At 36.8% G+C, this 25,704-nt stretch overlaps 3 protein-coding genes and 1 non-coding gene across 4 annotated transcripts in view; 3 read left to right on the forward strand and 1 right to left on the reverse strand.

Annotated features, from left to right (window-relative positions):
• Positions 1-7,052: 7,052 nt before the first annotated feature.
• On the forward strand, positions 7,053-10,541 carry LOC116013781 (thioredoxin-like protein CITRX2, chloroplastic). Its single transcript, XM_031253711.1, has 5 exons — positions 7,053-7,226; positions 8,562-8,815; positions 8,913-9,035; positions 9,204-9,284; positions 10,216-10,541. Exons 2-5 carry the CDS (start codon positions 8,588-8,590, stop codon positions 10,330-10,332), a joined length of 549 nt encoding a protein of 182 aa, XP_031109571.1. The 5' UTR covers positions 7,053-7,226; positions 8,562-8,587; the 3' UTR covers positions 10,333-10,541.
• Positions 10,542-13,412: 2,871 nt separating this feature from the next.
• On the reverse strand, positions 13,413-13,484 carry TRNAT-UGU. The gene has a single exon. It is a non-coding gene; the product is annotated as a tRNA-Thr (tRNA).
• A 2,885-nt stretch (positions 13,485-16,369) lies between these two features.
• Positions 16,370-17,074, forward strand: LOC116014267 (probable inactive purple acid phosphatase 28). Its single transcript, XM_031254289.1, has 2 exons — positions 16,370-16,747; positions 16,829-17,074. Exons 1-2 carry the CDS (start codon positions 16,562-16,564, stop codon positions 16,982-16,984), a joined length of 342 nt encoding a protein of 113 aa, XP_031110149.1. The 5' UTR covers positions 16,370-16,561; the 3' UTR covers positions 16,985-17,074.
• A 6,805-nt stretch (positions 17,075-23,879) lies between these two features.
• Positions 23,880-25,704, forward strand: part of LOC116011675 (probable inactive purple acid phosphatase 28) — a 6,654-nt gene continuing 4,829 nt past the window's right edge. Inside the window, exons 1-2 of the mRNA XM_031251078.1 lie at positions 23,880-24,257; positions 24,339-24,486. Coding sequence (XP_031106938.1) covers positions 24,072-24,257; positions 24,339-24,486 — 334 coding nt within the window. The 5' untranslated portion in view covers positions 23,880-24,071. The remainder of the gene's footprint in view (positions 24,258-24,338; positions 24,487-25,704) is intronic.

Below are 25,704 nucleotides of genomic sequence, written 5' to 3' on the forward strand. Positions count from 1 at the left end.
GCTTTGTGGGCTAAGTTATGCCATATCCACATGAGATCAAATTGATCTCTCGTTCGAGACATCTAATACACTGACCTCTCGAGAGGTAGTTCAATGTCTCGAACCAAGTCGCGTACAAGGGCAATATCGCGCAGCCCGGGTCGGCGCGTGCGTTCACTGTCTCGCTGCAGTGCGATGTCTCAAAGCTAGCACTTCTCGACGTCTCGCGGCACGAGCTATGTCTCGAAGGTACGCAAATATGAACGATGTCTCGAACAGCGCCTTTGGTGACCTCTCGATTGCGACCGTTCAGAAATGACTCTTAATATTACGGAATTAATATGATTAATTCTAATCATTATTTCAGAGTTTATTTCTTGATTAAATGGATTAGTAGTGGGTGTAAATAGGTTGCTAGTGGGTGGAGGTTACGAATGGGAATTAAATGCCAGATTTAATGCAATGATCCCATCCTTCACTATATATTCGTTGTGAGCAGCAGGTTTGAAAATGACACACCAAGAACACACGAATACACTGTTTTCTCCCTTAAAACCCTGCTCATATTTCCTTCAAGCCATCTGCGTTCATCCCACGGTTTAGTTCGCCGGGTCCAAGTTTGTGTGCTCAAACGGCGGATCGTAGCACGTTTTATCCTGGGAAGCCTAGGCCGTAACGTTCCAGCACCTCGGGAAGCGGCAAATAAGGTTTTAAGGATAGTGACAACACGACTCGTGCTTTCAACCACCCCGAAGGCCATACAGTTCACCTTGCTCGTATCTTCTAATCCTTTGTGGATTATTTCCGTGTAATTGTTCAATCCTACGTGGATTATTTTTTTCCCTTGTAATTTGTTTTGTTTTCATTTTTCCAATTTCTTGTATTTCCGATTGTCAGAGAAGACTTTCTCTAACAATCTTAAAACCTTATATCTTCTTCTACTCCTTCTGACTTTCGGATTTTTGGAAAGAAATGGAAAACGTGTTGCCAGTAGCCAACCTTGGGGATGAAAATCCTAATGTTGTCGAAAACAACAGCGGGGGGAATGGCAACAATGTTGCACAATCCCAGGCACAAGTGAACGTAGGTTCACAAGGGGGTGTCAGTTCGGGGGGGTATATCCCCACGATGAGGGTACCTACGGTACCAAGTGGTTCGGCTGAAAAGCCGGACAAGTTTTCTGGAGCATTTTTCAAGAGGTGGCAGCAAAAGATGCTGTTTTACCTCGCTACTCTCGGCTTGTCAAGGTTCTTGACCGAGACGGTTTCAGTGGTTAAGGAACAAGACCCTCACTCGGTAATGGCTGTTGGGCTTTGGAAGGATTTTGACTTCCTTTGCCGCAACTACATTCTGAATGGGTTGGTTGACTCCCTTTACGATGTTTATCGTAAAATTGGCACGGCTAAGGCACTGTGGGAAGCTTTGGACCACAAGTACCGAAGCGAGGATGCCGGGGCCAAGAAATTTGTTGTTGGCAGGTTGTTTGATTTCAAGATGGTGGATTCAAAAATCGTGCTGAGTCAAGTTGAAGAGTTGCAATTACTCTTTGACGAGATTCGTGATGAGGGCATGCCGATTAGTGAAGCCTTCCAAGTGGCATCCATGATCCACTTGCTGCCTCCGGGATGGAAGGACTTCAAGAACTACCTGAAGCACAAGCGGAAGGAGATGAGCCTGGAGGACCTGATCCTGAAGCACAAGCGGAAGGAGATGAGCCTGGAGGACCTGATCCAGCGACTCCAAGTCGAGGAAGGAAACAGGAAGGACCTGATCCAGCGACTCCAAGTCGAGGAAGGAAACAGGACCAGTGATGGACAGCGACTCCAAGTCGAGGAAGGAAACAGGACCAGTGATGGAAGAGGACCTCTCGTGGGAGGTGCCAAAGCCAACGTGGTGGAGCACGGGCAAAGCTTCAAGAAGGCCAAGAAGGGCAAGAAAAAGCTGGGTCCGAAAGGTGGTGTTTCCAAGGGCAAGTTCCAAGGAAAATGCTACAATTGTGGCAAGATGGGCCACAAGTCGATGGAGTGCAAGGCTCCAAAGAAAAAGAACAAGGGTTCTGAAGCCAACATGGTTGGTGATATGAGCCAAAAAGTGGCTGATATTAGCCTTTCGGCTATGGTCACAGAGGTGAACCTGGTGGGCTCCAACCCGCGCGAGTGGTTCATCGACACCGGTGCAACGAAACATCTATGCTGCAATCGGGAGATGTTCAGCACCTTTGAGGCCGTTAAGGGCGAGAAGGTCTGGATGGGAAACTCTGCTCAGTCCAATGTTGAGGGCGTGGGCAAGGTGATTCTGAAGATGACTTCCGGGAAGAAACTAACATTGAATAATGTTTTGTATGTTCCGGACCTTAGGAAGAATCTTGTTTCTGGCTCGTTGTTGAACAAGCATGGATTCAAGATGGTCTTCGAATCTGACAAAGTAGTTTTGTCAAAGTTAGGGATGTTTGTTGGTAAGGGCTATGTAACTGACGGGCTTTTTAAGCTCAATGTAATGCCGATTATCAATAAAAGCAAAGTTAATTCCGTTTACTTGCTTGAGTCTTCCAATTTGTGGCATGGTAGACTAGGTCATGTTAATTTTAATTCTATGCGTAGATTAATTAGCATGAACCATATCCCTAATTTTCAAGTTAATACAAATAAGTGCGAAATTTGTGTTGAGGCAAAACTAACGAAAGCTCCCTTCAAATCGGTTGAAAGGGAGATTGAGCCACTAGAATTGGTCTTCAAATCGGTTGAAAGGGAGATTGAGCCACTAGAATTGGTACATAGCGATTTGTGCGATTTTAGTGAGCCACTAGAATTGGTACATAGCGATTTGTGCGATTTTAGATCGATTCAAACGAGAGGTGGTAATAAATATTTTATCACGTTTATCGATGATTGCGCACGTTTTTGCTATGTGTATTTGCTAAAGAGCAAAGACGAAGCCAAGGAAAAGTTCATTCTTTATAAGGATGAAGTGGAAAACCAACTTAATCGAAAGATTAAAAAGGTTAGAAGCGATAGAGGTGGTGAGTACGAAGTATCTATCGGTGACTTCTGTGCGAGTGTTGGAATAATACACGAGCGTACTGCACCTTATGCACCTCAATCGAATGGTATCGCCGAACGAAAGAATCGTACATTGAAAGAGATGATGAATGCGATGCTTATAAGTTCGGGCCTACNGTAGTAAACGGGTGAGAGTTGAAAAATCATTTGGTCCCGATTTTCTAACTTACTTGTTAGAGTATGATTCGAATACTCTAACTTGTTTGATAGAAAATGAACCAGATTTTCTCTCTTGCTTGATTGAAAACGAACCTCGGACTTATAAAGAAGCTGTGACTTCTACGGAGGGTCCAATGTGAAAGGAAGCGGTCAAAAGTGAAGTGGATTCTATCCTACAGAATCACACTTGGGAACTTGTTGATCTTCCTCCAGGATGTAAACCTTTAGGATTCAAGTGGGTCTTTAAAAGAAAAATGAAACCGGATGGTTCCATCGAGAAGTATAAGGCTCGACTTGTAATCAAGGGTTACAGGCAACGAGAAGGCCTTGATTACTTCGATACGTATTCTCCTGTGACGAGAATAAACTCCATTAGGATGATCCTTGCCATAGCCGCATTGCGGAATTTGGAAGTTCATCAAATGGATGTGAAAACGGCTTTCTTGAACGGTGAATTAGATGAGGAAATCTATATGGACCAACCCGAAGGGTTTGTGGTTCCAGGCCAAGAAAAGAAAGTATGTAAATTAGTTAAATCGCTCTATGGTTTGAAACAAGCGCCTAAGCAATGGCACGAGAAGTTTGACCACTCGATGTTAACTAATGGGTTCAAAATAAACGAAAGTGACAAATGTATCTACGTTAAGGAAACGGTAGATGGCTACGTCATTCTTTGTTTATATGTGGATGATATACTCATCATTGGCAGTAATGATCGAATGATCAAGTCTACCAAGAACATGTTAAATGCAAGATTTGACATGAAGGATATGAGTTTGGCTGATTTAATCCTCGGGATTAAAATCATTAAAAGACCTGATGGTCTTGTGTTGAGCCAATCTCATTATGTTGATAAAATCCTTGAAAAGTTTAACAAGGATGATAATCAATTGGCTAATACACCGTTTGATACAAACGTTCAATTAACCAAGAACCACGGAGAGTGTATTTCTCAAGTAGAATATGCTCGGGTAATTGGTAGTTTGATGTATCTTATGAGTTGTACAAGGCCGGATATTGCCTTTGCTGTTAATAAACTTAGCAGGTATACTAGCAATCCCGGTGTGATTCACTGGAAGGCAATAGTAAGGGTTATGAGATACTTGAGGTATACTCGTGATCTCGGACTGCACTATGTAAGATATCCTGCTGTACTCAAAGGGTATAGCGATGCTAGCTGGATATCTGACATTAAGGATTCTAAATCCACGAGTGGTTATGTGTTTACACTAGCCGGTGCAGCCGTTGCATGGAAATCTTCCAAGCAAACAGTAATAGCTAGATCCACAATGGAATCAGAAATGATTGCCTTGGACAAGTGCTGTGAAGAGGCTGAATGGCTACGCCATTTTTTGGAAGATATTCCTACTTGGGAAAGACCTGTACCTCCAATTTGTGTGCATTGTGATAGTCAAGCAACAATTGGGAGAGTAAAGAGTCAAATTTATAATGGTAAGTCTAGACATATGCGTCGTAGACATAACACCATTAAACAACTCCTCGCAACTGGTATTGTCTCGATTGACTTCGTGAGGTCAATAGACAATATAGCGGATCCGCTAACCAAAGGGTTGAGCAAAGAAGTTGTCGAGAAGTTGGCACGAGGAATGGGTCTAAAGCCCTTGGACTAAAAATTCCATAGTGGATACCCAACCTAGCTGGCACCTAGGTTCAATGGGACAACTAAATTATGGAATAGCGTGTCACTGTGGGGGTCCCCGGACTCCCTACCACTCCTCGTTAAAACAGTGACTCCCGATCGAGGCTAGCACATTAGTGCTTTAATGATTCGAGTGTATTTGACATATGCTATGTATGCAATGTCAATTGACATATGTTGAGTTGCGGGAAACTCGAGAAAGAATCACCTATGTGAGAGAGAAGTGAGGGTCGCTTCAAAGGAGAATTGAAGAGGCTTAATTCTTTAGAAACTCTTGCAGAACCAGGAACGGTGTCCCACGACCAAAATGGGCACAGTCGTGAGAACAAAACGTGGTTGGAAGGTTCCTGTGTGAGATTTGTCAATGTCTACACAAACGGCAGTCGGTTCAAAGACATCGCGTTCTACCGTACAGCTAGTAGAGTACATAGATCTCATGAGGCAAGGTTCAAAGGGTTACACCTACCTTTGCTATGCAGGAATCAACCGTTGAACGCAGTTGTTTCCGTTTTCTAAAATACCCTTGAAAATCATTTTCATTCATGTGGGGGATTGTTGGAAATTTGCACTAAAATGACATTTTAAGTGGCCATTTTGTGGTATAAATATATGTGGGTCCACTTCTGAATTGATCTCTCGTTCGAGACATCTAATACACTGACCTCTCGAGAGGTAGTTCAATGTCTCGAACCAAGTCGCGTACAAGGGCGATATCGCGCAGCCCGGGTCGGCGCGTGCGTTCACTGTCTCGCGGACCAATTTGATGTCTCGCTGCAGTGCGATGTCTCGAAGCTAGCACTTCTCGACGTCTCGCGGCACGAGCTATGTCTCGAAGGTACGCAGATATGAACGATGTCTCGAACAGCGACTTTGGTGACCTCTCGATTGCGACCGTTCACCTACTAGATCCGTTCAGAAATGACTCTTAATATTACGGAATTAATATGATTAATTCCAATCATTATTTCAGAGTTTATTTCTTGATTAAATGGATTAGTAGTGGGTGTAAATAGGTTGCTAGTGGGTGGAGGTTACGAATGGGAATTAAATGCCAGATTTAATGCAATGATCCCATCCTTCACTATATATTCGTTGTGAGCAGCAGGTTTGAAAATGACACACCAAGAACACACGAATACACTGTTTTCTCCCTTAAAACCCTGCTCATATTTCCTTCAAGCCATCTGCGTTCATCCCACGGTTTAGTTCGCCGGGTCCAAGTTTGTGTGCTCAAACGGCGGATCGTAGCACGTTTTATCCTGGGAAGCCTAGGCCGCAACGTTCCAGCACCTCGGGAAGCGGCAAATAAGGTTTTAAGGATAGTGACAACACGACTCGTGCTTCCAACCACCCCGAAGGCCATACAGTTCACCTTGCTCGTATCTTCTAATCCTTTGTGGATTATTTCCGTGTAATTGTTCAATCCTACGTGGATTATTTTTTTTCCTTGTAATTTGTTTTGTTTTCGTTTTTCCAATTTCTTGTATTTCCGATTTTTAGAGAGGACTTTCTCTAACAATAACCTTACTCGGTTCACCTTGACAATTTCCATTATATAATGAACATTTCTTGTCGAATATGATGAATTCTATTACGACATTGTTAAAATTGCTATTTTACATGATTAAAAAAAAAAAAGATATAGTAATACTTTAATGATCAAATCTACAATATGTGAATAATTAAAGTAGGATCAAACTTTAAAAAATAATGTTTCACCATCTAAAGTGAGAATATAAGTAGATTTTTTTTTTTAAAAAAAAATGTGAGTGAGATAGGCCAATTATGATAATGAATAAATAAATAGAGTTTGTTACTAGTAGAGTTTGCTTAATTTTTTTGAAAATAAAAAACTGAATGATATATTAAAGTGCATCAAAAAAATATTAGGAGATTAGCCACTCTAGTCAAGATATGAGCAAACTTATTCTTAGATCGTCGAATAAACTCAAACGATCACTCTAAAAACGTTGTACCAATAGCAGTGTGGAAATTCTCCTCCAACTACTTTTGGGTTCTTACTGAGCGTAAGGTGGTAAAACATAATGTATTAAAAAAAAGTTTTGTTTTCCAGGTGAGGATATGTATTAAAAAAAAAAAAAGTATTGTTTTCCAAGAATGATGAAATTTTCTAATGATGTCTCTTGATCCGTTAAAAGACTTAAAAGTACTAGTGCTATTTTTGCCAAATAGATACTCCGTAATTTGTAAACATTTGAACCGAATTTCAAATAGGGGATTTGGTAGCTTCTTTCTAGGATATTTCAACCTCAGCCACTGTCGCCGCTTTTTTACAAACTATACTCACTCTATCGTCTTCGTCTTCGTCTTCAACCGTCATCCGTCGCCGGCCCCGTCTGCACCCTCAGGTTTGTTGTTCTCACCGGTCGCACCCCCTTTCTATAAATCTTAGTTTGTTCAAATGTTGAATTGTTTGCCCCAAGTTTTGAGTTTTGAACTTGTGAATCCAATACCTCCAACAAAATACGATAATGATATTGTTAATTTGTTCTGTAAATAAAATTGCTCATTCCTGACTTTGTGCAATTGTGCCCTAATTTCTCTAATTATGTTTGTATATATACATACTGTATACGCACTTGATATATATGTTTAGACAATTTTTATACCCTTGCAATAAAAGAACCCTATCTATTCAATTTTTAGTGTTTAAAGAACTCATAGCATATCTATCTGAAAAGTGCCAATGCCATTTCCATTTGCTCCCAATTTTCTCTGGTAATACTTATCTCTGGCTATTTCTTTTCTGTTTACCATTTCCACATCAAAGTTCTTAAAGAATAATCAAGAATGATGCCAAAATCTCTTCACTTGAATAGGAATAAAAGACAGCTTGAGTATTAGAGAATTTGGATTCAGTTTACACCTACCTCACCTGGAAAATTGGCTATATACTGTATACACACTTGATATGCAGTGCTTCTTTTTTATTTCCAGAAATTATGCTTTGCTTATGTTCAGTTGGGATTCCTAAAATTGGTTTAGTTGGATTTATTTCTATGCTAATTAGAAAATAGAGACTGTCTAGTAAGTAGTAATTACAGATTAGTTGGATTCATTTTGTATCATTGATTAATTAATGATATGAATATATATATAATGAATGATATGATTAATTATCTCATAGTTCATCATAAACCTTGTATTGTAATTTATAATGTATTTTGTATTTGAACAATCTTATTCGTATTTGATATTTTGTATATGAACCTTGTATTTGAACATTTTTGAATTCATTTTACCTTCGCTTCTTCGCCCCCACTCAAATGAAATTCCCTTGCTTAGTTCCTTTACCTAAAAGGTTGGACTTTCAGGTGTTTTTTTTTTTTTTTTTTAAATATACGATAGCTTGTCTTTACACTCATGTTTTTGTCGAACCTTAAGGTTTTCTTAGTTTTTATGTAAGCTACTTTTCATTTTATGGAGCTGGTAGTTCTGCCCCTTACATATGGCCATAAGAGGTGACTTATGAACTTCATATTTTTCTTTTTTTCACTTTTTTTTTTTAAATAAAAAATAAAAATCATCTCCTCATTTGATTATTTGGATTTTTGTTGGTGTAGTATTCTGCATTCAGTGGTAGGGCATGCAAGTTTTACTTTTTTAGCTAAGCATTCCAAACCTCCAATCCTTAAACCTCTCTAAATTCTCATTTCCTGACATTCTTCTTCTAATGCGCATAGTTTGTTGCTACGGAAGCTTGAAAAGAATGCTGCAGTTAGCCGCCGCTGGCTGTCTCTCAGTTCAGTCTGCAGCACCAATGCTTTTGTCTCCCCATTTGCAGTTCTGTTCAAAACCCAAGAATTGTGTCTTGTCGAGAACCCCTGGTTGGAATTCTTGGAGTCCTGCCATTAGATCCTCTCCACTATTATCAACCTCAAGAAAGTCCATTTGCAGACCGCCCTTGGGGAAATATGTCAGAGAAGATTACCTTGTGGTATGGATATATGTAGAGATACTTACTTTTATTACCACCTTTTTTGAGGTTTTCTTTTCATTTAATGGATAGAGTTTGCACTGGTTTCCTGGAGCAGAAAAAGCTCTCTGCCAAAGAGATCCAAGAGCTGATAAAGGGAGAAAGGAGCGTGCCAGTGATTATTGATTTCTATGCAACATGGTGTGGTCCTTGTATACTGATGGCTCAAGAACTTGAAATGGTAAGAAGAATCATACCTGCAAACATGATTTGTAGATTGGTCCTCTCAGATTGTCGATATATCTCATTGGCCATTGCTGCATACCATTTTCTTCATTGGCCATTGTTGCATACCATTTTCTTCATTTCTTTTCTCTTCACTCGTTGATATATGATGATTTTACCTCAGCTTGCTGTCGAGTACGAAAGCAATGCACTTATTGTGAAGGTTGACACAGATGATGAATATGAATTTGCACGTGAGATGCAGGTAATGATAATTTCTAACTCGTCTTTGAAGAAGGATCACTCTCCTTAATAAAATCTATAAACCAAAATGATTTTGGGGGCTAATCTTTATTTTTCATCATTAATTTGCCCCAAGTGACGTGTACATACAATCCTCAATGCTTATTAGGTGGACCATGGGCCATGCATAAGATACATTATTTCTATGCATATGGTACATTATTTTCTATGCATAGTACATTATTTTTATGCATAAGGTACATTATTTTTATATGTAATGTTCTTTATTTGAATGTGTACAAAATAATATGAAAACAACTTGAGCGTTCATTATTTATATGCATAAGATTCATTAGTTATGTGCATAAGGTTCATTATTTGAGCATGTACAAATTGATTGAAGGTTGATTATTTAGACATGTATATCCTAAGTTTTTTTCTATTGTACATGAGGTTCATTATTTGTAGAGCATAGTTGGATTTATTCAACACACCTCACCCCCTTTTACTTAGAAATATAATACGGAGTATTAAGTAAATCAAGGTAAAATAAAGGTATTGGGCTGATTCATTGTATTGGAACTCTGTCCCTCTTGACTTTGTTTCAGTTCTCCTACAGTAATCTATTTTGCTCGTTTTACTTAAAAAAAAAAGAAGTAAATCAAGGTTCACTATTTGTTTGCATAGTGTACATTATTTGTATGCATAAAAAGTTCAGTATTTCTGTGTATGTGTTTTGATGCATAGTTTACCGTAAAATTTGCCTACAATCCTATCTCTACTCATAAATAAGATTAGCCCATGCTTATGGAATGCTCAAGTTCTTCCCACTCAGTCAGCATCCATGCATAACCACATTAAAAGCCCTACTAACTCAAATTGCACTGGACAGTGCACTGTTTAAAATTTTAATCCATGCCAATTAAGAATGTATTGTAAATATTGTTTCACAGGTTCGAGGATTACCTACATTGTATTTCATCAGTCCAGATCCAAACAAAGATGCAATCAGAACTGAAGGTCTCATCCCAATACAGATGATGAGGGATATCATTGATAATGAAATGTAATCCATTGTGAGCACCATTACTTGAGCCCTCTATTTTTAATTGTAATAAAATTCAATTTCATGTTATTCGCATTAGAAGCCTTATTTTGTAGAAAGAATTAAAAGAAAAAATCTGCAATTCTTATATATACTAGTATTTGTACGCGTGATGCGCGAAAGTTCATGCCCAATATTAAAACATTAATAAATATAAATAATTAAAATTTTTAATTCGAATTATATATACACTGATAATGTTAAATTTTTTCATGTACTCAAGCATCTGAATCATGTAGAAGAATCGTATGCAAAATTTGTAAAGCATAATGTATAGTAGATCCAGAAAATGACTCTCAATTCATCCCTTTCATTAATTGTTTTTCAATCATCGAGAGAAGGGAGAGAGTATAACAATTGAATATTCTAGAGAGAAGAAAACAAGGTCCAAAGTCCTTAACTTGAAGGGCTAGGGACCTTTATATAGGCCCAATACTCGTACAGTACACCGAACATACGTATAGAGTACTAAGGGCCGTATATCAGGGGTATATTCCCTATCATACACAAATAGTACTCAAAAAAAAGTATATGTATTTTATACACACATATACGATTTACCATTCATAGAAATTTAATTAAAATATAATCAACCATTAAATTAATTATATGATGATTTTAATAAAATAATAACTAAGGAATAGGAAAATGATATGATAGATATAGGTATATGATAATAATGATGGAGTTAAAAATTAACGGTGTTATAACGGTGTAAGGGTAGTTTTGTATAACAAGAATGTAGTAGGGATAATTTTGTCTAATAACATTAAAGTGTACAACATTTAAAGTAAAATATATACATTTATTATCATACAAAAAGAGGGACATAAATCAATGATATAACATTGATTGAGACTTATTATGTTTTTAGATATATAAATACACGCACTAATTCTCTATGGCAAATTTTTCATAATATACAGTCTTGCAAAAATCGTGTCTAAGCACTAGCCGCTAGGTGTTGGTTGGCCGCCTAGCGTATCATCATAATCGGTGGTCTAGGCAGCCGGCCGACTAGGTCGCATAGGTGTTGACTGCTTAGGCCACCTAGCCGCCGACTAGGCTGTCTAGTGGACTTATTAGCTATTGTTCCATTTTTGTTTTGTTTTGTTTTCTTTAAATGAGTTATTTTACTAAAAACGACTTCGTTTTGAGCCAAATAACTTTAAAACGTTCAAAATCCTAGATGTTTTTTAGGTTAATATTTAATAGGTAAAAAAGTCAAATAAGCCCCCAAACAATACTTGAAAAGTCAATTAGGCCTTTAATCATTTAAAAAGTGCAATTAAGTCCTTTAACATGTTAAATTGGGGCAAAAAAGCCCAAAAAAACCGGTAAATGACCTGTAATAGCCGATCATTTACTGTTTAGCGGTAAAATTCGGCGATCGGCGAACCGTCGTCGGACTACGATGCAAGGTGACCAAATGGTTGCCTTCCGCCATGGAAGGTCGCCTTCCTATGGTGGAAGGCGACCAAATTGGTTGCCTACAATGGAAAAGGCGAACAATTTTACCTTCTCCATTGAAGACGACCAGACCTTCCTCTGGTGGAAGGCGACCATTTAGTTGCCTTCCGCCGGAGTCCAGCGACGGTTCTGCCGTCGCCGGTCACCGAATTTTCCCATGAACAGTAAATCTGCAATAGTAGGTCATTTACCGGTTTTTGGGCTTCTTTGCCCTAATTTAACGTGTTAAAGGGCCTAATTGTACTTTTTAAATCTTTAGGGGCCTAATTGATTTTTCAGGTATTGTTTAAGGGTTTATTTGACCCTTTTCCCTATTTAATATTTTAGTATTAACTGTTAAAGTATTAAATAGTTTATAATTACTATGTTTTTAAAAAATTTAAACAATTTTTTAAAAATAAAAAATAAATGAAAAATGATCAAATAGGCTCTCAAACTTTAATTGAAAAGTTAATTAGGCGCCTACATTTTTTAAAGTTGCAATTAAACCCATTAACATTTTATTTTGGTGAAATAAAGTCCAAAAACCAATTAAGTTATAGTAGATCACTAGAGTTCCGACACCATTTCTGACAAAAAATCGACGACCTGTCGCCATAGAAAAACAGCTGCCTTCTCTGGTGAGTGGTCGCCTCTCCAACGAAAGGCAACTAGTTTTTGTCGTCCGGAGAGGCGACCAGGTTTTGGTTGCCTTCTCTGGCAAGGCGACCATTTTCTCCCCCTTTCTTCTCCTCCAATCTTCACAATGGGAGATGCCTTGAGAGGGATATGATAGAGCTTAGAGAAACTTATTGGAGAGGCACAAGAGAGAAGAAAGAAATGAGAGAGACGTGAAAGAGTCAAAAGATTTTGAAAGTGTATGTATTTAAAGAAGACACTTTTTATCTTTGATCAAAATTGATATTTTCTTTATAATTTATTATTCTTGGTAGCCAAACATTGAAAAGAAATCCTTTAAAAAGAAAAGGGTTTCAAACAGACCCTTTAAAGAAAAATTTTTTAAAGAAAAATTGCTAATCTATATTATTGCAAAGACATCATGTTAACATCACAACATTGTATATTGTATACTCGCCAACTCTATATTTTTATTCCAACAGTAGCACCTAATTTGATTCCGTAAAATGTCGTACAAAATTAAAATACATTGCAACTTTTTTTTTAATAAAAAAAATCTATTTTTATTTCATCACACCTTCTTAGACGTGCTTCTGACCACCTTAGTTACAAGGTTACATATCTTAAAGCATATCACCAAAAACAAAAATTTGACCTACCAATGCTGACAAATTATACTATGAATCACTGATAAATGTTCATTTTAGTATATTAAATGTTTATTATTAATGTACTGAGTGTTCGTTTTATGTATACTACTCAAAAAAACATTTAATACATTAAAAATAAATTTAGAATGTTTAAACAAATTACATTGTAATTTTTTTTTTAAAATTAGTTTTCATTTAATCACACATTCTTAGAAGGGCTTGTGACCACCTTAATTACGTTAACTTAATCATACCACCAAAAGTACTACCAAAAAATAAATAAATTCAACCAAATAATGACAAGCCATGCCCCCATGCAGGATTGAACTACAGACCTTCAGTTTACAAGACTGACGCTCTACCACTGAGCTATAGGGGCAGACTTGTTACGTTACATTTAAGAATTTATCTAATTTATCCACACTGGTAGAGCGTCAGTCTTGTAAACTGAAGGTCGGTAGTTGGATCTGCATGGGGGCATGGCTAATTATTACTTGCTTAAATTGATTTTTATTGTATTAAAAGTTCATTTTTTAATTATTTTTTGGCATGTTTTTTTTTTTTAAATTTAGTTGAAAAATATTTTAGTAAAAAAAAAGTCTTTATATTTTAGGATAAATGTAAAATTTTTATACTTTACTAAGACGGAATGTCAGTGTGAAATTTTGTTGACAAATTATACGCAAGAAACAAAACATATAATAAGACAATTACACTTCAGGATCAAATCTATTGTTTTATACAATAAAGTTGAGTTTTACAAATTTTATGTCCAACTTTGATTAGTCAAGATTATTATTATTTTAATAATAAAACTAGCTTTTAGAAAAAATTATAAAAAAGTAATTTTAATCCATTTGATTTATCAACATTATCTTCCATTAAGAAAAACTTTTAGAACAAAAATAATTTTATAATATTTAATTTTGATCATATACTCAACAGACCATTATATAATTCCAAAAAAAAAGAAGTTATTCATACATTCATGTTATATCAATCTATAATAATCATTTTAGTAAATATGATTTTGATAGCGTAAATGGAACTGGGGGTTACGATTACACTGGGAATATGTATAAATGGAAGAGAGTACTCGTAGGTCAACTGGTCGGTCTACCGTAGGGTGACCCGACAGTCCGAGATTGAATAATACTACAAGTAGTAAGTGGTTATAAGCAGGTTGCTAAAATAGTGCAAGTTGCAATTGCAGGGTGCAATTTATGAGCAAGTTGCTACAAAAGGTGCGGATTGCAATTATAGAGTGTAATTTATGAGCAGGTTGCTATTATAGAGTGGAGATTACAAGTAATAGGAAGTAGATGTTGTAGTGAGATGTAGATTACAAGTTGTAAGTAGTGGTTGTTACAATGTGATAATGATGGGAAGTGAGGCGAAGACCCTCCTATTTATACTAACGAAGTCGGTCTACGTATGTAATGCACTTGCTGCAAGTGTCTTGACATGGCGTCTTCTCGTTGGTTTGGTCAAACGGTCACTTTGCAGGCTACGCGTAGGTTGACTAGTCGAGGTTGTAGAGCCGTTATGCATGCAGGTTGTCAATCACCACTCTGCAAGCACAAGTTGGACTGCTTTGCTTATTGTGTAACTTAGGTTTTCGACTTGCAGGTTGCGTCACTTCGTAGATCGACCGGTCATCCTACGGTAGTGTAACACCCCTAATTCTAGGATAATAATCAATGTAATAAAAGATAGATAGAAAATGTCTCAATTTCTAATTAAACATCAACAAAAGCAACTAAACTCAATGGGGTGCTATGCCACATTTAGGCCAACTAAGCCCAAATGCTAAGGCGGTGTCTAAACATCCTCATAATCATAAGTCAAAACATTTAAGGAGTTAATTATTACAACCCACAAAGTCTAAAAAAAGCCACATGCCCAAAGCCTACCAAAAGGAGAAACATAACTAGTTAATCAAGGGAAGAACTAACAATGGATCTAGCGCGCTAGCGAGAGAAGGCTCTACTCCATACTTGAAATCATAAGTTAAAACATTAGCGATTAGTGTTAAGTAAACCTCACTCCAACACGTAAAGCAACAATATATACATTTGATATCTAATGTAGGTTTGAAACTGACATATAACATATATACACATTTTAAATGTGTATGTATTCAGAACACTAGTGCAAATTAGGTTCACACTGAAATTTGGGTCGCTAATTGATGTATGCCGTTTAACACCAAATAATAAAATTAAACTAACTTATAAATCGGGCACGTTCAGGTCGATCTCACAAGGAGTTTTGAGTTAACTACTCAATGCAAAAGCTTCATGAAGATCCCTATGAATAGCTCTACAAATTTGGATCTTGATCTAAAATGCTAATGATCAAGCTGTATAAAGGAATAATTTGTTCAATGTTAGTAGGGACGAACCGAACATAAATGAACGGAGGCTGTTCATGTTCGTTTGTTAAGGATTTTGGGGTGTTCGTGTTCGTGTTCGTGTTCGTTTGTTAAGATTTTTGAAAATCTTGTTCGTGTTCGTTTGTTAAGCGTTCGTTAACGTTCACGAACGTGTTCGTTAACGTTAACGAACATGTTCACGAACATGTTCATTTACATTCATGAACACGCTCGTGAACACTTAATAACCAAACACCTGCACATGTTCATGAATACATTTGTTTGCGAACAATAAATAATCTACATTCACATCTTCACGAACAATTATATATATATATATATATATATATAAACATGCTCATGAACATTATTAAACGAACACTAAACGAGCTTGTTCGCGAACACTACTAAACGAACACAAACGAGCTCGTTCGCGAACACTTAGCAAACGAACTTACCATTGTTCAGACTCTGTTCGTTTATTAACTGAGCTCTAAATTTTGTTTGTTAATGTTCATTTACCTTAATAAATGAACGCTTACCGAGCTCGAGCACGAGTAGTTTGTCGAAAGCTCTGTTCGCTAACCGTCCTAAATGTTAGATTGGACAAAGTATGCCATATATTATAATAGGTACATAATATGTCAACTACAGACAAAATCTGAATGTTATTTTTGGACCAAGATCTACCATTCAAGGTACATCCTGATCTAAGGTATAATTTGTCAAAATTGTGGTTGAAATAATTTGTAGTTTCAAGCTCCCATAATTAAAATTTTCAATTATAAAGAAAAAAAAAAAGAGTCAAGAGTTCAGTAAAAATGATAAACCAATATAAATCCAACTGCCGCAGCTTCAATCTCATTATTCTCCCAAAAGGCCAAAAGAAAAAAAGAGAGTAAAGAGTTCAGTAGAAATGATAAACAAAAGTATAAATCACAATTTTTAAAATTGAAAGAGACATTTAAAATTGAAAATCCCAAATCGCACTTGGGCAGGTAGATTGAAGTATGCAGAGAAGTGGGGTGTCGCGGCCAATTCGGCGGGCGTGGGCGTGGCTCTTCTTCTCTGAAATTTGATCAATGGAATCATCGCAGTGGATTCACTCTCTGTTTTTCCTCCTACTCGTCATCGCCGCTTTGCATCTCCTTCATACCCTCACTCTAGCCCCCAGGCTCACCGTTAATCACCGAAATGCTCGTCTCAAGAAGCAGCCTGACCTCCCTCTTCGTTTCCGCTCCCACGATGGCACTTTCAAGATCCTTCAGGTCTTGGCAAAGGGCCCTACCGATGATTAACCTTAATTGCTTTTATTATTATTTGATTTGATGTTGATTTTGCCCTTTCAGGTTGCGGATATGCACTATGGGAACGGCAAGGTGACGCGGTGCAGAGATGTGCTGGAGACTGAGTTCGACAATTGCTCCGATCTCAACTCGACCAGCTTCTTGAGGAAGCTCATACAGCTTGAAAAGCCCGATTTGGTTGTATTCACAGGTCATTAGCTAAAATTTTCAACTCTTGCATAACCACTAATGGCTTGAACTGCATACATGCATATCCAGAAGTTGGTGCTAATTACCTTTTTGGGAAAATGAATATATGCATTGAGGAAAAAAGAAGAAGAAGAAAACAGTAAAAGGGAAGCTGGGGCAGTGCAGTGTATTGCCAATGAGTACAGGTGTACCAATAGATTGTATTTTGGTGAATACAATTGGTTAATGGATACATTGACTTGCAAGCAGCCTTTCATGCTAACAAGTAAAGAAATCGCATTTGTGAAATTTGTAACAAGAGACCAATGATGATTCTCACCAACGGTAGTGAGAGAGCAACCTCTCAAAATGAGGGGCTCCTTGTGTGCAGTGAACAAAAAATCTAGCCTCTTTGGTCAGTTGAGTAACCATGATTTACCCCTCTACAAACTGTCGGGCCGGGTGAGGGCCCCTTAGGTGGGTGATTTCGCCTTTTGTCACAAGTAAAGAAAATAAGCAATTGGATCCATATTTTTGGTAGCTTCTTTTTGCTTTAACTTGCCCTTGCCTTACATTGCATCACAAAAGCAAATATTGAATTTTGATTATTGAAGAAGTGAAAATTATTGGTTTTTTGTTGTACAGTGTTAAATTGTTAATGAAACTTTATTCTTAACAATAAGCAATGCCACATGCCCAAAGCCTACCAAAAGGAGAAACATAACTAGTTAATCAAGGGAAGAACTAACAATGGATCTAGCGCGCTAGCGAGAGAAGGCTCTACTCCATACTTGAAATCATAAGTTAAAACATTAGCGATTAGTGTTAAGTAAACCTCACTCCAACACGTAAAGCAACAATATATACATTTGATATCTAATGTAGGTTTGAAACTGACATATAACATATATACACATCCACTAGCCAACTCTATGGAATGTTTTCAAAAGACTTATTTATCACAATATCAATAAATAATAGATCATAAGACCACAACAAGGTTCAACTCAGCTCAAAGACGACGTAACAAAATACAACCTCAACACTTTACCAAGGAGTTTCATGAGTACAAACTCTACCAAGATCATTTGGTGATATAAACACAAGCAAAGGAGGTGGGTTAAAGAGAAGCATGGTAACACTTCCTATGATTATGGTGGGCACTTAAAGAAGGATTACAGGAGCTCTATATCCCAAGAAGAGTATCCTAAAGTCATAGGAAGCATGATGTTCTTAATGAGCTACCAGATTTATGTCTTTAACAACTCTGTAGCCTTTAAAGGTGGTCTATACTGAGATAGACTTAACATAGTTTAATGTCTATAATGAGATAGACTTGACAGAGTTAAATGTCCATACTGAGATAGACTTGACAAAGTTAAAAGTCTATGTTGAGGTGGACTCTGACAGGGTGGAGGTCTATATTGAGACAGACATAATAGACTTGAATACTAAGGGTATTCATAAAGAAGTCAAAGAGTTTGACTTTCGTAGAACTGCATTTTAGAGTTGGTGTGTGCATTAGAGTTCAAAATTATCTAACCGATGAATTCAAGATTCATATCACTCTCGGCAAGAAAATTACTTAGTATCACTACGTGTCAGTTCAAGTTCTCAAACACTGACATTAAGATCAACTTGTTTGTATTGCTCAGACGTTATTTATTTCTAACCTTCTACTTTGAATGTGTGGGGGATTGTTGGACATACATTCAAATTATAAAGTTAGTTTTAGTTTTCCCATTCACATACTCCTCATTTGGAGGAGTTTGTTCAACAAATGAAGGAAACCTAATACATGTGTCATATTCTCCTCTTACTTAGTTTGTGTGTGGCTGAAAATTTTGAACGTTTTTGAACTCTAGCAGTATATAAACAAGGCTTCATTAGTGAAGTAAACACAAAAAAATTAGAGCTTCTTTTCTCTCTCACACATTTACAAAGTGTGTATATCTTCATTCCTTCATTTTAGAGAAGTTTTGAGCCTTCTTTGTTTTAATCTATGTCTGAGCACTGAGTCAGGTTCGTCTACGACTAACAGGTGCAAAAGTTGGTACTAGAACTTCTGTGTTACCTGTCAAAAGCGTATCGGTTTATTTTGACTGCACTGTCACGGTAGTGTTATTATAACACGGCACATACATCGTTTCCCGCTTGTTTTATTCTCCTTTCTTAAAGAGTAAGTCTCCGTTGACGGTAGTGTTATTATAACACGGCACATACATCGTTTCCCACTTGTTTTATTCTCCTTTCTTAAAGAGTGTAAGTCTCCGTTGACGTTGCTACTAATTTCCCAACAAACGTGACATTCGACTCGACAGCCATGGATTGAGAAGTAAGAAGTTGATATCTATTTTTAACCGAGTACAAACCTCTCAAATCCCCAACCCAATGCCAAGTATCCTTAAATTGGAGTGATACTAGAGTTGCAAGAATTCGTCTTATATCAACAGGCTCAAATAAATCATGCAGGATCTCCTCATCTAATAATCCAGAAACAGTGGTATCATTTGATAAATACTTGGGCTTACCTTAGGTTTTGGGAAGGAATAAAACTGCCATTTTTCAATTTATTGAGCAAAGGATTCGAGAGAGTTGGCGTTCGGCAACAGAAGCTTATATCCAAAGTAGGGAGAGAAGTGTTGATTAAAAGTATTGCACAAGCTCTTCTAATTTTTACCATGTCTGTATACTTATTGTCGGGCCGTGTTTGTGATACAATTGAAAAGACTTTGAACCGCTATAGGTGGAGTGGCAACGAAGGCCGTCAGAAAGGAATCCATTTGTTGAGCTGGTCTCGGTTAAGTGCTCCTAAGAAGTGGGGAAGGTTAGGCTTTAAAAAAAATTCATGAATTTCATATAGCACTTTTGGCCAAGCAAGAGTGGCGTCTATTGCTGAATCCAAATTCGTTGGTTGGGCGTTTCCTCAAAGCTAAGTATTTCCCTCAGTTATAAAATAATCCTAACTATATTTGGAGAAATATTCTGGCTGGTCAACAAGTTCTAAAGCTAGGTGTTGCTCGTATGACCGGTTGGCTAATTCGGCTAACCCAATGCTGCATACGCCTAGGATTGAGTTGCTAAATTGACTTGATTTGCTTGATGTATTAAGGATCATTTCTTTGAACTAGTGGCTAATGACTTCTAAAATTAGTCTATTTTCTAATGAGACTTGTTGAATTTTAGAATTTATGAAATTACTTTGTAATTAATATTTGATTCATGTGGGATGGTTGGATTGCTTTTTTGTGGCACATTCTATTTTGTATGACTACTCCAATTAACTTTGTATAGTTTTTATTCACATTATTAAGTTTATATTTTTAAAAATAATAAAAAATAAAGATGTCTTATATCTAAGACCATAAATACATTGCTTCTTGACCCTGCCAATGCTTATGAATGGGGCTCACTTTATTGACTCCCTAACTTCCTATATAGCCGTTGATACACTTGTTTGTACTTTCTTCTGCAAGCAATATCATATACACTATAAAATGATAAACAGTGTTTCAAACTTATATAGAAAACCCTATAAAGTACACATGTAATATTTGAAACTTATTTAACAAATTAAAATAAAATATAACAACATTTGCAATGATCTTCTTACCTCTCGTCAACATATTGACTATCTTTTTTTTTTTGTTTTTTTAAATGTGTATGTATTCAGAACACTAGTGCAAATTAGGTTCACACTGAAATTTGGGTCGCTAATTGATGTATGCCGTTTAACACCAAATAATAAAATTAAACTAACTTATAAATCGGGCACGTTCAGGTCGATCTCACAAGGAGTTTTGAGTTAACTACTCAATGCAAAAGCTTCATGAAGATCCCTATGAATAGCTCTACAAATTTGGATCTTGATCTAAAATGCTAATGATCAAGCTGTATAAAGGAATAATTTGTTCAATGTTAGTAGGGACGAACCGAACATAAATGAACGGAGGCTGTTCATGTTCGTTTGTTAAGGATTTTGGGGTGTTCGTGTTCGTGTTCGTGTTCGTTTGTTAAGATTTTTGAAAATCTTGTTCGTGTTCGTTTGTTAAGCGTTCGTTAACGTTCACGAACGTGTTCGTTAACGTTAACGAACATGTTCACGAACATGTTCATTTACATTCATGAACACGCTCGTGAACACTTAATAACCAAACACCTGCACATGTTCATGAATACATTTGTTTGCGAACAATAAATAATCTACANCTCAAATAAATCATGCAGGATCTCCTCATCTAATAATCCAGAAACAGTGGTATCATTTGATAAATACTTGGGCTTACCTTAGGTTTTGGGAAGGAATAAAACTGCCATTTTTCAATTTATTGAGCAAAGGATTCGAGAGAGTTGGCGTTCGGCAACAGAAGCTTATATCCAAAGTAGGGAGAGAAGTGTTGATTAAAAGTATTGCACAAGCTCTTCTAATTTTTACCATGTCTGTATACTTATTGTCGGGCCGTGTTTGTGATACAATTGAAAAGACTTTGAACCGCTATAGGTGGAGTGGCAACGAAGGCCGTCAGAAAGGAATCCATTTGTTGAGCTGGTCTCGGTTAAGTGCTCCTAAGAAGTGGGGAAGGTTAGGCTTTAAAAAAAATTCATGAATTTCATATAGCACTTTTGGCCAAGCAAGAGTGGCGTCTATTGCTGAATCCAAATTCGTTGGTTGGGCGTTTCCTCAAAGCTAAGTATTTCCCTCAGTTATAAAATAATCCTAACTATATTTGGAGAAATATTCTGGCTGGTCAACAAGTTCTAAAGCTAGGTGTTGCTCGTATGACCGGTTGGCTAATTCGGCTAACCCAATGCTGCATACGCCTAGGATTGAGTTGCTAAATTGACTTGATTTGCTTGATGTATTAAGGATCATTTCTTTGAACTAGTGGCTAATGACTTCTAAAATTAGTCTATTTTCTAATGAGACTTGTTGAATTTTAGAATTTATGAAATTACTTTGTAATTAATATTTGATTCATGTGGGATGGTTGGATTGCTTTTTTGTGGCACATTCTATTTTGTATGACTACTCCAATTAACTTTGTATAGTTTTTATTCACATTATTAAGTTTATATTTTTAAAAATAATAAAAAATAAAGATGTCTTATATCTAAGACCATAAATACATTGCTTCTTGACCCTGCCAATGCTTATGAATGGGGCTCACTTTATTGACTCCCTAACTTCCTATATAGCCGTTGATACACTTGTTTGTACTTTCTTCTGCAAGCAATATCATATACACTATAAAATGATAAACAGTGTTTCAAACTTATATAGAAAACCCTATAAAGTACACATGTAATATTTGAAACTTATTTAACAAATTAAAATAAAATATAACAACATTTGCAATGATCTTCTTACCTCTCGTCAACATATTGACTATCTTTTTTTTTTTGTTTTTTTAAATGTGTATGTATTCAGAACACTAGTGCAAATTAGGTTCACACTGAAATTTGGGTCGCTAATTGATGTATGCCGTTTAACACCAAATAATAAAATTAAACTAACTTATAAATCGGGCACGTTCAGGTCGATCTCACAAGGAGTTTTGAGTTAACTACTCAATGCAAAAGCTTCATGAAGATCCCTATGAATAGCTCTACAAATTTGGATCTTGATCTAAAATGCTAATGATCAAGCTGTATAAAGGAATAATTTGTTCAATGTTAGTAGGGACGAACCGAACATAAATGAACGGAGGCTGTTCATGTTCGTTTGTTAAGGATTTTGGGGTGTTCGTGTTCGTGTTCGTGTTCGTTTGTTAAGATTTTTGAAAATCTTGTTCGTGTTCGTTTGTTAAGCGTTCGTTAACGTTCACGAACGTGTTCGTTAACGTTAACGAACATGTTCACGAACATGTTCATTTACATTCATGAACACGCTCGTGAACACTTAATAACCAAACACCTGCACATGTTCATGAATACATTTGTTTGCGAACAATAAAACCTGCACATGTTCATGAATACATTTGTTTGCGAACAATAAATAATCTACATTCACATCTTCACGAACAATTATATATATATATATATATATATATAAACATGCTCATGAACATATATATATATATATATATATATATAAACATGCTCATGAACATTATTAAACGAACACTAAACGAGCTTGTTCGCGAACACTACTAAACGAACACAAACGAGCTCGTTCGCGAACACTTAGCAAACGAACTTACCATTGTTCAGACTCTGTTCGTTTATTAACTGAGCTCTAAATTTTGTTTGTTAATGTTCATTTACCTTAATAAATGAACGCTTACCGAGCTCGAGCACGAGTAGTTTGTCGAAAGCTCTGTTCGCTAACCGTCCTAAATGTTAGATTGGACAAAGTATGCCATATATTATAATAGGTACATAATATGTCAACTACAGACAAAATCTGAATGTTATTTTTGGACCAAGATCTACCATTCAAGGTACATCCTGATCTAAGGTATAATTTGTCAAAATTGTGGTTGAAATANTAATAGGTACATAATATGTCAACTACAGACAAAATCTGAATGTTATTTTTGGACCAAGATCTACCATTCAAGGTACATCCTGATCTAAGGTATAATTTGTCAAAATTGTGGTTGAAATAATTTGTAGTTTCAAGCTCCCATAATTAAAATTTTCAATTATAAAGAAAAAAAAAAGAGTCAAGAGTTCAGTAAAAATGATAAACCAANATCCTGATCTAAGGTATAATTTGTCAAAATTGTGGTTGAAATAATTTGTAGTTTCAAGCTCCCATAATTAAAATTTTCAATTATAAAGAAAAAAAAAAAGAGTCAAGAGTTCAGTAAAAATGATAAACCAAAAAAAAAAAAGAGTCAAGAGTTCAGTAAAAATGATAAACCAATATAAATCCAACTGCCGCAGCTTCAATCTCATTATTCTCCCAAAAGGCCAAAAGAAAAAAAGAGAGTAAAGAGTTCAGTAGAAATGATAAACAAAAGTATAAATCACAATTTTTAAAATTGAAAGAGACATTTAAAATTGAAAATCCCAAATCGCACTTGGGCAGGTAGATTGAAGTATGCAGAGAAGTGGGGTGTCGCGGCCAATTCGGCGGGCGTGGGCGTGGCTCTTCTTCTCTGAAATTTGATCAATGGAATCATCGCAGTGGATTCACTCTCTGTTTTTCCTCCTACTCGTCATCGCCGCTTTGCATCTCCTTCATACCCTCACTCTAGCCCCCAGGCTCACCGTTAATCACCGAAATGCTCGTCTCAAGAAGCAGCCTGACCTCCCTCTTCGTTTCCGCTCCCACGATGGCACTTTCAAGATCCTTCAGGTCTTGGCAAAGGGCCCTACCGATGATTAACCTTAATTGCTTTTATTATTATTTGATTTGATGTTGATTTTGCCCTTTCAGGTTGCGGATATGCACTATGGGAACGGCAAGGTGACGCGGTGCAGAGATGTGCTGGAGACTGAGTTCGACAATTGCTCCGATCTCAACTCGACCAGCTTCTTGAGGAAGCTCATACAGCTTGAAAAGCCCGATTTGGTTGTATTCACAGGTCATTAGCTAAAATTTTCAACTCTTGCATAACCACTAATGGCTTGAACTGCATACATGCATATCCAGAAGTTGGTGCTAATTACCTTTTTGGGAAAATGAATATATGCATTGAGGAAAAAAGAAGAAGAAGAAAACAGTAAAAGGGAAGCTGGGGCAGTGCAGTGTATTGCCAATGAGTACAGGTGTACCAATAGATTGTATTTTGGTGAATACAATTGGTTAATGGATACATTGACTTGCAAGCAGCCTTTCATGCTAACAAGTAAAGAAATCGCATTTGTGAAATTTGTAACAAGAGACCAATGATGATTCTCACCAACGGTAGTGAGAGAGCAACCTCTCAAAATGAGGGGCTCCTTGTGTGCAGTGAACAAAAAATCTAGCCTCTTTGGTCAGTTGAGTAACCATGATTTACCCCTCTACAAACTGTCGGGCCGGGTGAGGGCCCCTTAGGTGGGTGATTTCGCCTTTTGTCACAAGTAAAGAAAATAAGCAATTGGATCCATATTTTTGGTAGCTTCTTTTTGCTTTAACTTGCCCTTGCCTTACATTGCATCACAAAAGCAAATATTGAATTTTGATTATTGAAGAAGTGAAAATTATTGGTTTTTTGTTGTACAGTGTTAAATTGTTAATGAAACTTTATTCTTAACAATAAGCAATGCCACATTGTTCGTGAAGATGTGAATGTAGATTATTTATTGTTCGCAAACAAATGTATTCATGAACATGTGCAGGTGTTTGGTTATTAAGTGTTCACGAGCGTGTTCATGAATGTAAATGAACATGTTCGTGAACATGTTCGTTAACGTTAACGAACACGTTCGTGAACGTTAACGAACGCTTAACAAACGAACACGAACAAGATTTTCAAAATCTTAACAAACGAACACGAACACGAACACGAACACCCCAAAATCCTTAACAAACGAACATGAACAGCCTCCGTTCATTTATGTTCGGTTCGTCCTACTAACATTGAACAAATTATTCCTTTATACAGCTTGATCATTAGCATTTTAGATCAAGATCCAAATTTGTAGAGCTATTCATAGGGATCTTCATGAAGCTTTTGCATTGAGTAGTTAACTCAAAACTCCTTGTGAGATCGACCTGAACGTGCCCGATTTATAAGTTAGTTTTAATTTTATTATTTGGTGTTAAACGGCGGCATACGCAATTGCGACCCAAATTTCAGTGTGAACCTAATTTGCAC

This window comes from Ipomoea triloba, chromosome 3 (genome assembly GCF_003576645.1).
Source record: "Ipomoea triloba cultivar NCNSP0323 chromosome 3, ASM357664v1".
NCBI classification, from domain to species: domain Eukaryota; kingdom Viridiplantae; phylum Streptophyta; class Magnoliopsida; order Solanales; family Convolvulaceae; genus Ipomoea; species Ipomoea triloba.